Source organism: Tenrec ecaudatus, chromosome 13 (assembly GCF_050624435.1).
Source record: "Tenrec ecaudatus isolate mTenEca1 chromosome 13, mTenEca1.hap1, whole genome shotgun sequence".
NCBI lineage: Eukaryota > Metazoa > Chordata > Mammalia > Afrosoricida > Tenrecidae > Tenrec > Tenrec ecaudatus.
Genome location: NC_134542.1, coordinates 131,015,831 through 131,031,106, shown reverse-complemented (window position 1 = coordinate 131,031,106; position 15,276 = coordinate 131,015,831). Strand labels below are relative to the sequence as shown.

General features: G+C 47.0%; 1 protein-coding gene across 2 annotated transcripts in view; it reads right to left on the bottom strand.

The window, feature by feature from the left end:
* Positions 1-10,001: 10,001 nt before the first annotated feature.
* Positions 10,002-15,276, bottom strand: part of CCDC93 (CCC complex scaffolding subunit CCDC93) — a 104,756-nt gene continuing 99,481 nt past the window's right edge. For both annotated transcript variants that reach the window (XM_075530272.1, XM_075530271.1), the window contains exon 24: positions 10,002-12,819. In XM_075530272.1, the coding sequence (XP_075386387.1) occupies positions 12,736-12,819 (84 nt within the window). In that variant the 3' untranslated portion in view covers positions 10,002-12,735. The remainder of the gene's footprint in view (positions 12,820-15,276) is intronic.

Here is a 15,276-nt window from a genome sequence, read left to right as displayed (position 1 = left end):
TGCCCACTCTTGCCATTGGCCCTTCTGCAATATGTGGATGATCTATTGTGCAGCCCCTCCTTGACCAGCTTAGAGGAGCACATGCTACAACTCTTAAACTTCCTGGTCCCCAAGGGCTATCGGGTTTCGTTCTCCAAAGCGCAGCTTTCCTGAACCTCTGTCACTTACCTAAGGCTGTGCCTCATCCCCACTACTCAGGAACTCATGGTTGATTGGCGACACACAATAGAAGTCTGAGTCCCGGAGGCAGAGGATCAGATACTTTCCTTTCTGAGTTTCATGGGATTTCTTAGGCATTGGATCCCTAACTTCCCTTTTGGCTAAACCTCTACACGAGGCTGTGAAGGCCATACCTGCAGCCGTAGACTGTCCTCAGGTGGTCAGGATGGCCTCATTCAAGCTTTAGAGAGCCCCTTTTCAGTCTCCGCCTCTGCATTTACCCAACCCTGAAAAACCTCTCTTTGTGGCTACTAATGAGGAACAGGGCATGGAGGTCGGAGTCCTGGTCCAGCTGCTGGGACCGTTCTATTCTCCAGTTGCGCACCTGTCCAAGCAGCTGGACATGACAGTTCGAGGGTGGCACCCATGCCTCTGGGCTCTAGCGGCTGCAGCCGCATCAACCAAGGCAGCCCTCACGTTCTTAACCTCCCTGTTGGTCTAATTATTTTGTACCCAAAGTGGTACACTGTTTTGCATAGAAGTTGCTGTTTTATATTATAGGCCTGTAATTCTTAAGAAATTACTCATTTTAATCTGTCTAGTAGACATTCCAGGTACGATAAATTTTAATACACAAAATCTTAAATTATAATATAATAAATATAAAATAATATAATATTTTCAATAATGTAATGAAATAAAAACACTGCAATTTTTTCAAAAAGGGTGCAACATCAAGGGTGCATTCAATAAAAATCCTGGGTGTGAAAAATTTTGGAACATGGGACTGCACAAAGTCCAACGTCACAATCAGGACAATGGAACCTGGTTTCCTCTCATATTCTCTTTCCATTGCCATTCCGTTTTGAGCAACAAACCACACACATCCTTGTAGGTGTTGACCTTTTTTGGTTGGTGGGATGTAGTCCATGAAGTGACGACCAGTCAGGCGTTCTGGGTTGACAACATCAACAGCGCGACATCCAGCTCTATTCCCAGCCATTGATGGTGTGCGGTGGTTCACAAAGATCCATTCAGCAACTTTCCAAATAAAGTCAGAATGAACCAACAGGCTTTTCACTCTTTGCTCTGTGCAAAATGTAGGCATTCCACAAGCATTGCTCGAGAAGATATCTGAAGATCTTCTTGCAGTATTTCTTTTGCTGTGTCCGCATTGCTAGGTAGAATGTAAGTGCGTGGCCAGCTCTGTCGACACCTCCCATGGTTTGATTGTAGTCTGTCACTCCTTGTGGCTTCATGACTTCTTCCCACCTTTCGTGCGCACCATAGCAGCTGAGGGATTATGAACTGTACTCATTAGGCACACATCTTTCTTCTCACGCCATCACAGTGCCATCATCTTGCCTTTCTGCCAGGCAACCATTTCTCCAGATTTTAGCTTCTTCTTGCCAAACATTGCTGGCATATCATGCCAGTTAACCCTGACGGTTCCATAGGCATCAGCTTTGTCTTTTATAAGAAACTCATAAAGTTCAGGGGATGTATAAAAGTTGTCAGTTGTGACTCAAAGCTCTGATTTAGCAATGGCTCAATGTGTGTTAGGACAGAAGATGCTGCCATTCCATGGTCGCTGTACTTTGGATTGAATTTTGTGCCTTTTCCAGTGTATATGACCGAATTCCAAATGTAGCCGGTTGATGATTCACAGAGCATATAGTATTTTATGCCAAATCGTGCTCTCTTTGATGCAATGATTGTATCCAGCTGAGCCGTCCCTTACAGGCCATTAGACTTTCATCTATGCTGATGTCTCTTTCTGGCACATAGGTCTGTTGGAAATTCTTTACAGTCATTTGAGATACTTCCCAAATTTTTGTTAGTTTTGGGCAGGATGAGTAGTTTCATCAAATTCTTCATTGTTTGTGAAGTGAAAAAAATTCATAATCAGGGAAAATCTGTATTGACACGACAGTGCCAAAAAATGGAATTGCAAGTTTTATTGGTGGTCCAATACCATTTCCGCAGGGGTTCCCCACCACTCCCTGAAGTATTATTAGGCCCAGTAATTTCCAAATGTCATCTTTGGTCACTGGTTCCCACTTTCTGCTTCTTGAAAACTTATGAAGCAGAGTAGAATATTGTTGCTCTTTGTACCAGTTTGTCTCTGTAACAATTTTTTTCAGTGACCTCATCGGTCAGAAATAATTGTAGGTACACCAAAGGGTTGTTGTGGTCAACGTCTACTTTCTTACCAGGTGCTCCAGTAAACGGGAATCTTGGGGGAGCTGCCTGATCCGTACCACACACAATAGAGCACCAAGTTCGCACATCGCTGAGCTCAGGTGCGGAATCGTCACTTATCTGATCAGTGTCAGTATTGGATGATGAGTTTCCCCATGAACTGCTATCGCTCAATTCTGGGAGTAATTCTAAGTCGCTGTCATTTATCCTTTTGTGCTAAAGCGACACTTTTTTGATGTTGTGGACAAAAAATTTCCCAGCAAAAAAAATGTTCCAAATGACAGTAAACTGGAGACCGATCTAGGGACAAATCTGAGGTGATTTGCTTTGATACAATGTATTCCTCACAGGTTACACTGTATCACTGTTTGGATGTCTTTTAGACGTGCAGTTTTGAATTTCCCGCCCAGTTCCACCCCCACTGCGGCCATGCTGCCGGCAGAGAACACTGCTGGGCTGGGGAAGTTAAGGGACTTCTCCACAGTGCAATCCCGAGTGTGACTCAGTTACTGCTTCTGACAGTTAACATTTACCCCAAACCACACTCGGGATTACCGCCAGGGAGGTTAATTACCCACAGTTTACCAACGCAGCCTCCTGTCCTAGCCACTTACCTGCCTTACCTTTCTCTCCTAAAACTTTGCTAACACACAGATCGGTGCCTGCTTAGCCCAGCTGTCATCCCCGGAGACTCAGTTCTCCTGCAAGATCTACAACCACAGCCCCTGCAGCCAAAGTGGAAAAGACCTTACACCATAATCCTCACTACTCTCACAGCGGTTAATGTACCCGGGGACCCGAGTTAAGCAAACGACTCCAATTATGGCCCCCGGTATTCCACCCAACTTGTGAGGTCCACTTGCGTTCACTTTACTAGGGTGCCTCCTGCAACCCACCCCAAGCTAGAGCAAAGCCTCAACACCCCCAAAGAAACCCACTTGTGTGGCAGTTTAGTCCGCATAACCTTTACAAGTGTAACCACATTGTGCATAAGGGACACTGCGCCCCTGCAGGGTGTCAGTCTAAAGTGCAAACCGACTTTAACTACACCAATCTTTTACTTTTGGAAGGACTAGGAAAAACTTCCACAAGTGCATCTGCGCCTGCCCTTTGTTTCCTTTCTGATCAGGACTACTGCTGTTGGTGGCCGGGAATGTCCCGTGATTGCCCTTACTACTCGTGTGTCAAGCACCGGGCCCTTCGGGGAAACTCCAACTTGGGCAGGGACGAGGTTTTCATCTTGGATGGTCGAGGGAAAGTTCGCTTAAACATGAGGGATCCCTGGGATTCCTAAAGGGAAAGCGGTGTTGACGGTGTTTCCTTTGAACGACCCTCCGGAATTTCCACGGGAAAAAAAAAAAAAGATGTGGTAGCCAAGGAAATTTTAAACATCGAGCAAGCAGGATCTAGTCTATCAAATACTAAAGACAGAAATGAAACCCCCTCTTTTGAATGGGTACAATAAATCAAGGAGGCCCGCAAACTCCTCAATGTCTCAGGAATAAGTAATCCATCCTGCTTCCTTCGTGCCTCCATCCAACACCCTTTACTGGCCGCGGTTCCCTGCTAACCTTTTCCCCCAGCAACCAAAGTAGTGATTGCCCTGCCCCACTACTTGGTAGCCCATTTACCCCCGAACATTACATACCTCTGTTATCAACAGGACGTGCCAGCAAACCTGGCCTACAACTTAACCCGCACTGTAAGCCTCCCCCGGAATGTTTTTCTGGTGCAGTGGCACCCAACTGCCTCAATGACCTACCACCACCTTCTGCCTTCCAGTAACTATAGAGCCCCAGCTCACCATGTACGGGTGGGCAGAGTTGGAATGGCTATGTAACACAGAAACCCACTTTGCACCCCACCCCCAACTGACTGCAGCTTCCCTGACCTTCCTGGCTAGGTCTAGGAACCTCTCCCGGGAGCTCTTTCGCGACAATAAAGCTTTCCTTGAATTTCTTTCCTTCAGACTCTGGTCTCACTCCATGCCTCAGTTTACCTCACACCAACCTCATCTGTAATTCAGTAACATGTCACTGTTGCTATTTTTCAAAATAGTCCACCAATTAAAACTCAATTTCCTCCCATCCCTAATAACCATTAATGATCTTTGATTTCTATATATCGTATATACTCGAGTATAAGCCGACCTGAAAATATTTAAGGCACCTAATTTTATTACAAACTGCTTTTAAAATATGCTGAAATACTCGGCTTATACTTACTTGAGTGTATATGGTAGTTGCTTTTTGCATGAGACCATATAGTATTTGCCCTTCTGATGGACTTTGCTGAGAATGCTTTCAATTTTCACCCATCAGGACTTCAGTTCTCTCTACTGCTGCATGATAGTTTGTTTTTAAAAAAATCATTTTATTGAGGGCTCATATAGCTCTTATCACAAAACATTTACCCACCCATTGTGCCAAGCACATTTGCAGCCATCATTTTCAAAACATTTTTCTACTTAAGCCCCTGGTATCAGCTCAGTTTCCCCCTCCCTCTCATGAACCCTTGATAATTTATAAATTATTTTTTGTCTTACACTTTTCTGTTGTCCGTCTCCCAGGGAGGGGGGTTACATGTAGATCATTGAGATTGATTTCCCCAATATTCTGTTTTATGTATAAACCACATTTTGTTTGTTCGTTAGTGAACGTCGTTTGCTGTTACGTTTTGGCTACTGGGAGAAAGACTTCAATGAGCACTTGTGTACAGGTTCTGCTTGTACTCCTACTTTCACTTCCTTGGGGTGCACACCTGGGATGGGGCTTGCTGCCCGTTGTCAGTAATCCCATGTTCAGCTCTGCGATGCACTGCTAACCTGCTTTGCCCAGCAGCTGCACCATTTACATTCTTGCCAGCAATGGATGAAGGAGGTACCATTTTCTCCACAAATTCACGAACACGTGTTCTCTTCTAATTTTTAAAATGTACAACACATTGGAATTTAAAAATTATTTATTCTCGAGTAGGCAATATATGTACATGGTACAAAAATTCAAGTTACAAAAGTTATCGTGAAAAGAAATTTTGTCCCCATCCCCCACCCCACTTCCCAGAGGCAACCAAAGGCTACCAGATTGCTGTGTATTGTCTCATCTCGGCATATGCAAACAGATATAAAAGGGGCTTCACAAAGTTCGTGGCAAAATTCCATTATCTTTTAACCCAATTTTTCCGTGAACTTTGAGGCCCCTGCCTATGTGCGTGTCTGCGTAGAGGTATGCACACATACACGCACACAGCTCCTATCCTCTTTCCCCTCTTAAACACAAGTATACCATGCGCCTCATTGCCCACCAACCATGCATTTCAGATGTCATGCCACTGAAGTATGCAGAGGCTCCACTCATAACAGCTCATTGTAGCATTTGCCTTAGTTTATTTATTCACTGTCCTATATTGATAGTCATTTTCAACTTGCTGTTACAAAAAACAGATAACAATGAAAATCTTGTAGATGTGTGTCAATTTGCCCGGGCTGTGATTCCCAGTATTATGTAATCATTCTCCATTTTGGGATCTGAAACAACTATCCTGTGTGTTCTAAGTGTTCACCGTCCTCACCTCTATGATGCTCATGATCAGAGGCAAGATGCAATCTCAAGGTAGCCTGGGTCAAAGTCTCTCTTTTAGTAAGACATCTCTCTTTCGAGAGAGAAACATCATTAAACAGTCAAGCAGAGAAGAGAGGGACCTCCTGCCACCAAGGCAGAAAGAGCTGGGGGTTGAGGCATCCTCTGGACTCAGGTCCCCGTGCTGCGAAGCTACTAGATTTTTAGCTAAGTAGTGAGAGGATCAGTTTGATAAAGCATCCACCAGTGCTATTTCTGCCAGGGCAGCACCAGCTCGCTAAGGCAACAGGAGAAAGTATTAAGAAGTAGTGCTGCTGGCTCGCTGTAGGCCTGTGCATTTGCACAGGTAACGGAGATTCCCCAGCAGCCCCCGGGGAGGCTGTGCGGACTTCAGCCGGCCCTGCACCGCCCAGGGTTGGGCTGGGGTCTTACTTCTCTCTTTAGTGCATCCAAGTCATTCCAATCAACTCCATTACCTTTCAACTCGTGACACACAATGAGTTCATTCAAATACCCCAGATCTAACCTCTAACACTAGGATGTTCTCCTAGTTCTTTGTTTCTTCCCTACTTGGGGGGAAAAATCAGATTGATGGAAACTTCTGGCAACTTTTTCATGCTAACCTTCAGGTTAGGTAAGAAACACATCTTGGAAGGAGACCCAATAAAACTGTGGACCAAATTGTCTGTTATCAAGCTAAGCAGATGATGAAGGAAGGTTGCTGTTAAATTTCACTAAGGCAGAGATGCAAAGCTGTGATTTAGATGTTGTTTTACCCCAACAGAATTTCCTGATTGTCTACACTGAGCCAGGCAATAGAGTATTGAGGGAAGACAGGTACCCCATGTTCTGTGGCACTAACATGTCTATGGGAGGGCAGGCCACAGACCCGGCAAACACTGGGGGAGAGTGAGTCGCGCACCACTGAGACAGAGGAGGAGGAAGGGCAGCATGTAATCTGAAGGCTGACTGAGTTTGTACACGAGTTCCTGGGTGATGCAAACAGCTAACATGCTCAGCTTCTAAATACAAGGTTGTTAGTTTCAGCCCGCCCAGAGGTGCCCAGACAAAAGGCCTGGTAATCTATTTCCAAAAAACTTCATGTAACTGAAGAGCCCACGGGGCAGTGCTACCTGGAGTCACCACAAATTGCTGTGGACTTGGCAGCCATTGTTTAATAGTGGTCACTCTATTAGGTGGTCTGGAGAAGCTACTACCAAGATCTCAGAGGGAAAAGCATTCCAGGGAGAGGGAAAAGCAAGTGTAATGGCTATGGGGGCCGCCGGGAGCTTTGCAAGCTTCAAGAGTTGAAACAAGTATTCCCAAACCGTGAAATATGCTGCACACCAGCTACTAGATCCCCGACTGCTGAACACAACACGTATGTTGTGAGAAGAGACCATGATGACTTCAACGGAGCATTCTCAGCCTGCTGCGCTGTGCTGTAAAAAAGGCGGCACTGGACTGGGGGAAGGAGGAAGCGAGTGAGAGGCTCACGAGTTTGATCAAACTGCGTGTTGTGAAGGCTCTTCTTACTTGAAGGCCACCACGGGCCAGGAGTAAATGATAGAGGATGCTTCCTAATTACTCTTCAGTGAAAGTATGCTTCAATCCTACAACTATTTGCCTTTCTGAACAGACTTATGGCCATAAGGCACAGTCCCCTCTAAAGCTGTGATCAGTCACCTGCAAAAATGGCAAGACTAGACCACCTGAGGCAGGAGGAATGAGGGGAACTGGTGTGTGTCCTACTGCACACTGGCCAATGCACTCTTTCATGCACGGCGGCTCTGGTCACTGAAGACGTGACTGGGACTGTCCCCACTCGTTCTGCAGTCATGGGACCGGCACTCTGGAGATGGCCAGCGGGCTGCTGAAGGCCTTGTCCGCACGCTGCTCAAGGCTCCAGGAGCTTTTGCTGTTGTCCATCACCAGCCAGGCTCTTCTCACTATGGCTTGTGAAGACCTCCGGTGCGTGCCAGCTCTTGTGCCTTCTACTTCTGCCCGTGGCAGGATTCAGCTAGCCATCAACTAGGAGCTACCTTCCAGAACCAAGGTGAAACCATACACCCGACTCCAAGAGCTTAGGCATCTCCCACTTCAGGTGTGCCCTCTATTATAAGGAGCTCTGAGCAGCCAGCCATGCGAAACCTGCATGTCAGCGGGTTTATCAATGCTCTGGCAGAGCAGGAGAATCCACACTTCCCAGGGAAGCTAGGTTCCTCCTGAGGACACATTTTCTCTTTAGAAACGCACCATTTCCAAAACCACTATGAGATGCATTCTCTTCATTGTAACGTGGGAGAAGCCTGTGGGCCTTGTAGAACACATAAGCAACTATGCCCCAAACCAAACCAAACCACACTCACTGCCATCAAGTTGTTTCTGGCCCCAGTGGTGCGGGGAGAGCAGAAATGCTCCGACAGCATTTCCAAGGAGGATAGGCACTGGGTTAACTGCAAGGTTGACTGTTCAAACCCACCAGTCGCCCCAAGGGAGGAGGACGCTGTCTGCTCCCACAGATTCAGTCTTAAACTAGGGTAGCTAGGCATCAGAACCCACTAGATGGCAGTGGGCTTGGAATATTTTTACCACATGGAAAGACAAGCCTTCACAGGAGCCTGGGGTGGGGAGAGGAGTTGGAGGGGGGGGGGTGGACAGGGGTAGGCACACCTCCTCAGCTTGTGAGCACCTGCCCCACACAGAGCCTGCGCTCTGTGCTTCTGCTATGGCAAGGGTGGAGTCCCTAAAATGGGCTTCAGTTGCTATCAAGCGTAATCCAAAATGTGTCCCATTTACAGAAACAATGTACTATCTGTACCAGGCCCTGCGGGGTCAACATAGAGAAAAGATAGCCTCCCACACCAAAGCCAAACCAAGCCAGCCCTTGAGAGATACAACACCCACATCAATGCCACTTTTTTTAAGGGATCGGCTGCTTTGCATTAGTCTTGGCACAGTTCCCTCACCAACAGAGCTGGATCACAGTGACCCCAGAAAGCCAGCGGCTCCGCCTTACCAAACCACCTTTTCACAGATATGCCAAGAACCACTGAATTTCTCACAAAGCCGAGCAGCTAGCTGTCAAGTTGATGACTTCCTCCACAAGGTCATCTAGTTTCCCTCAACCTGAACCCACTTATCTGTACCATCAAACTGCCATCGCCTCTCCTTAATGCACCTCGGATGACTCTTCAGTTCCTTGCTTCCGCTTCGCCGAGTCTCTGCAACATCTCCAAATGACCGCTGCCCACGGCCAACCACAGCGAGCATGCACACGGTGCAGGGAGCCCAGCGGACAAGGGCGAACGCTACTGCAGTTGCCCTCAGGCAGCCTTTCAACTCAGTCATCAAAACCCAGCACGTTTTTAAGTTTGTGCACACCAGCCCTGCTGAATCACAGGAGCTAAGGAACGAAACACGAAGGCAGTGTTCCAGTGGCTAGAGTAAATGTCCCACAGGCCTGACATAGTTACGTTTTTGTTTCGTTGTCCAATCCTGCTGGTGAGTATCTGTGAAAGGTTTGTGCAGAAAGAAGCACAAACATACGGGAACGAAGCAGAGAACCAATCGAGAGGTCGGAGGGGCCAGCTCCAATCCCAACTACATAGACAGCCTCCCTCCACGCAGAAGAATTTACTTCAGAGGACAGCACTGAAGCTACAGTTCAGGGAGGGACACGTCAGATCAGAATACACAGGAGCAAATGAAGGGGGAGGAAGAGAGAGTGGAGCATATCTTGGCCCACCAAGCCTTGAGGACGATATCCCTGCTCAGAGAAGCCAATCACAGAGAGGACCATATGGCCGGCCCCACTATGAGACACAACATCCCTCACTGATCCACAGCCCTACACAGGGGACAACACTGGAGACACAGTGTGGGAATTGTACCTGATCTGACGTAACAGAACAAGGGGAGCAGAGCAAGGAATTCCTGAGGGAATACAAAGATAGACTTTGGGACCAGGGCGTGGCATTCCATCAGATTTGACTGGAAAACACTCCTAAAGGTCAATAAGCAGACCGTGAACTATTTACAGGTTTTTCTTTTTTTGGGTCATTGATTTTTGTTGTTTTTTTTTTGCTTTGCTTTGCTCTGTCCTGTTTTTTTGTGGAGGTTATTATCTCGGCAGGTCTATCTAGGTAAGATAGGTGGGATAGACAGTCTGGAGGAGAAAACAATGATACCGATGGTTCTGGGGAGACATGTGAGAGGGGGGTTGGCGGGGGAAAGGAAGTGGTGTTAACAAACCCAGGGGAAAGGTATGTAAGATGTGATTCAAAATTGAAGGCGAGGGGGGGGGGGGGTAGGAGGCCTGGTAGGGCTTGATCAAGGGCAATGTAACCGAGAGGAATTTCTGAAACCCAAATGAAGGCTGAGCATGATCGTGGGACAAGAAGAAAGTAAAAGGAAATAGAGGAAAGAACTAGGAGGCAAAGGGCATTTATAGAGGTCTAAATATACATATGTACATATGCAATATATTTATATATGACGATGGGGAAATAGATCTATGTGCATATATTTATAGGTTTAGTATTAAGGCAGCAGATGGACATTGGGCCTGTACTCAAGTACTCCCTCAATGCAAAACACTTTGTTCTATTAAACTGGTGTTCCATGATTGCCGAAGATAAAGCAGGTGCATAAGCAAATGTGGAAGAAAGCTGATGGTGCCCAGCTATCAAAAGATACAACATCTGGGGTCTTAAAGGTTTGAAGATAAACAAGTAGCCATATAGCTCAGAAGGAACAAAGCCCACACGGAAGAAGCACACCAGCTGTGTGACCACGAGGTGTCAAAGGAATCCGGTAACAGGCATCAAAGAACAAAAAAATATTATCATTGTGAATGAGGCGGGGTGCAGAGTGGGGACCCAAAGCCCATCTGTAGGCAACTGGACATCCCCTTACAGAAGGGTCACAGGGAGGAGACGAGCCAGTCAGGGTGCAGTATAGCACCGGTGAAACATACATCTTTCCTCTAGTTAAGGCTCCCCCCCATCATGATCCCAATTCTACCTTACACATCTGGCTAGACCAGATGACATACACTGGTACAGATAAGAACTGGAAACACAGGGAATCCCTCGGGACAAATAATGAGAGTAGCAATACCAGGAGGGTAAGGGGAAAGTGGGGTAGAAAGGAGGACTTGATCACAAGGATCTATCTATAACCCCATCCTTGGGGGATGGACAACAGAAAAGTGGGCAAAGGGAGACATTGGACAGTGTAAGAAAGGACAAAGTAATAATTTATAAATTATCAAGGATTCACGAGGAAGGGGGGTTGGGAGGGAGGGGAAAACGAGGAGCTGATATCAAGGGCTCAAGTATAACGAAAACGTTTTGAGAATGATGAAGGCAACAAATGTAAAAATGTGCTTGACACAAAGGATTGTGATGAGTTGTACGAGCCCCCAATAAAATGATTTTAAAAAGCGAGAAGAGAAACCAAAGGGGCACACACGTCATTCTGAAACGTTGAACCTGACTGAATGGCAGACTAGTACGCACAAGGGCAGGAGAGCTCTGTGTTTGGTTTGACCTACTTGTTTTCAGAAGGCAAAGTCCAATCTCTCAGTCCTCTCACAAGTCTTTAGAAACCGCGCATCTTTCTCCGCATCCTCTGGGACTCTTCATCATAATTTGTTTTATCTAAAATGGCCTTCTTGCTTCTCTTCCCATGAACATCTAATTCCTCTTTCACATGTAGCCCCAATGCTACCTCCACCACAAACTTGTGTGAATCTCTGCAAAGATTCCTGTGTGCACGCTCAGTCTTACTGTCCTCTCAGAATCACCATGTGCTGCTGGGGACTGCGGTGCAAGGTGTGTGCACCTCACTTCCTTGGCTGGAACTCTGGTTCTCGACTTGTGGGTTGCACCCCATTCATATCAGTGGCAAAATGACAGTTATGAAGTAACAACAAAAATAATTTTATGGTTGGGGGACAGGGGGTCATCACAACATGAGGAACCGTGTTAACGGGTCGCGGCATTAGGAAGGTTGAGAACCACTGGACTAGACCATGACCTGCTGCTCCAGGGTGTGCAGTAGATGAGATGGTTTTTAAAGAGGGGATTGCACAAGATCATCCACTGCAACAATCAGGACACGGGAAGGTTAATTCTATTCTATTGAAATGTCCTCAATATGAGTCCCGTGTTCAAACCGGTGAAAATGACTTCCGTGGTCAAGGGCTACACCAATGGTAGGGGCTTGTCACACTGCTTGCTCTGTCACCACCTCGACAAGTCAGGTCCAAAAGGCACCATGGACAGCTAGGGGCCCCAGGGACCGATATTCATGGGAGCTAGTCATTCTGCTAAAAGTCTGTTTTTTGTTTTAAATCTCAGATGGTAAGTTCTGGGGCTGCATCTGTGACATGGGTCGGAGGAGGGGGTCTGTGCTTTACATTCCTTTCTGTCTCCTTAAGTGACTACTTCTCAGTTAGACTTTGCTGAACAAGAGAAACCCTCTTTATTCAGAGGCCATACAAAAATGAGGTACTTTCATATCTGCAACATTACTAAAGAAATGAAAGCTGAGTCAGCAGAGGGAACAGATCCTGCCCCCAGTTCTTCATCTGACGATGGAACTGTCACCCAAGCCACCAGTGTTTCTGTTGTCTGTCTCCAACAGCATGCAGCAGAGCGATGTGGCAGGAAACAGGAGAAAGAACATACTCAGGGAGCTGAAATCGTTGCACCGGTAGCTTTCAGAGTCACTTCATGATCCGAGATATGGGAAGAAAGAGAAAATTTTTAAAAAAACCAACAAAAACAACTCAATGATGCACGCTGAGCACTGGAGGTTTTCCGGAAGTGTTGGTTCCCACCGTGGATAGCAGCAGCTCGTTCCTGCGGCCCTCCTGCAGGGGAGGCAGAGTGAGAAGGGAGTCATGGCCTTAGCATCCATGGTCTCAATGGTCTTTCCCCAAGCCCACTAGAGCACACCTCTTGCGAGGGAACAAAGTAAACTTAGCACCCCACCCACAACGAGTAGGTATCTGCTTTTGCAGCTCCCCGTTCCCCCGTCATTCCAGTGTGCCCCTGGGGCGGCAGCACCCACTTCGGGAAGCAATGCACTAGAGAAACTTTTTTACCAACCACCCCAAAGTCTGCATTTTGTTGCCAATTTGCCTGGTAAGTCTTTGTGGTGACAGAGGGCCTTCATGTCAGAACAGCTACAATGATCTTTGATTTATGGACTGAGGAAGGGACCAGATGAGGCATTGTCATTGTAAAAACGAGAAGATGCAGGCAGCAGATATGCCTGTCTGTCAATCTTGTATTAAGCTAGGGTGGAAGGCTCTTAGAAGCAATAGCCTGAAGCATGACAGAAGGCAGCTCTGGTTGACAAAGCAGCAGATCCCCGAGCAAGTCCCAACTACAACACAGTAAACATGGAAACACGGAAACACACAAACAGCAGAGGGAAAACTAGTGAACTCCTAAGAAGCAGAAACTTAAATGGGTCAAAGGACTTCACCAAAGGGTAATTTTAAAAAGGGAGAGGTTTTTTTGCCAAGAACATATCAAACAAGAGACTCATCTCTAAAATTCTAGAAAACTTCCACAACAAAAAGGCAATCCTATGAAGCAATGGGTAGCGGTCATGAACAAGACACTTCCCCAAAGCCAACAAACACAGGAAGGAATGTCTGCGATCATTAGTCATTAGAGATGCAGATCAAAACAACGACAAGTATCTTCTTATGCCAGCACTAACAGCCAAGCTCAAACCACAGACAAGAGCCAGCGCCGGCGAGGGTGTGCAGACACTGGGACCTCCGTGCACTGCCGGTGGCACTGCACACAGACCACGCACTGTGGAAAACAACGGCGCTTCTCGAGAAGCAGAAACCGAAATACCATGCAGTACTTACTCCCCTGCCTCCGCCCCCAGGAGGTGGTGTATGTCGCAGGGAAATAAGAGGCTGCCGTGGACAGATTCTCTGCACAGGCATGTTCCTTACAGCACGACCCACAAAAGCAACCATCAGTGGACACCCAAGAACACACACGGAACAGACTAACGGGCAGCATGAGAGATTACCAAAGAAAGAACGGAGCTCCTGTCACACGGACGAGCCCGGAGGGCAGCATGCTGCACAAACAGTACTAAAAGGACAACTGTTTTCTGAGATCACTATGACCAAAGCTCAAGAAAACCTTTTGACAACGAAGAAACTTCGAGGATTACCAGAGGGGGGAGCGGAGGGGAGGTAAATCATGCACTAGAGGGTAGACACACACACGTCTGGGAAAAGAGGAAGGCAGTAATGAAGAGCGAGGTCAACCCAATGATGAAGGCAAAGGCAGGCACTGGGAGAAGTGCAGGAATCTTGTTGTGAGCGCACTACTACACTCCCAGGGAGCTCCACGCCTGCAGATGTAGACATGAAGCTGAGCAGATGCGGGATCGTGAAGGTAGGCAGCATTGACAGGAGCGGTTCTACATATGTACAAATAATGACCACAAGGACAGTAGTGCAGACAGGACGCCAAGTCATGAACACCTTCTCAGCTATCACCATGCATCTTGTGGGAATGAGTCTGTGGGCCTTGACACTAAAGGACCACACTCTCAGGGACGCCACGCTCCGCAGGTCTACCACAGCCCAAAACAAGAATGCTCTAATAATCCGACTTTGGTGAATAGCGACTGGGGTCTTCAAAGCAGCCCCTAGAAGCCCCATAATCGATCTCTCCGGGGCCAGAGCAAAAGGGAGTGAAGAAAACGGAAGATGAAGAAATTTGTCCAATGGATGAAGCAAATGGGCCAAGCAAACCTCAGCTTCCACAGCCCTGGGACCATAGTACTGCTCGGAAAAGAACCACACTAGAAGGTCCTAGATTGCCTGGGAGAAGAAGGGGGAACACAACTCAAAACCATTACACAGATCACGCTTACTGACCAGAGAGAGACTGGTGGAACGCCCTAGAATAATCAAACATTTGAGATCAAAGGGGCAGCATCTGCTCAAAGACAGTTCAGAGACACAGGAAGCAGGGAGAATGTGGGACATGTGAAGCTACATTGTAGGGATGGAATTCAAGGCATGAAACAAAGTATACATGAATTTTTGAAAGGAAACTGATTTGCTGTGTATACCTTCACTTCATTTACAATAAAATGTTGGTAAATTTTTTTTTCTTTCTGGCACATTGGACAGCAATGCTAGCAAATGCAAGGAGGAGAGGGAGGGGCAAACACAATTCCACTGACATACAGGCTATAGAGGGCTTCCCTCTAAACCCAACAGGAGCCAACCAGTGAGGAAGCTGGCGCCCGGGGATGTAACGCCATTGTCCACAATCTCGCA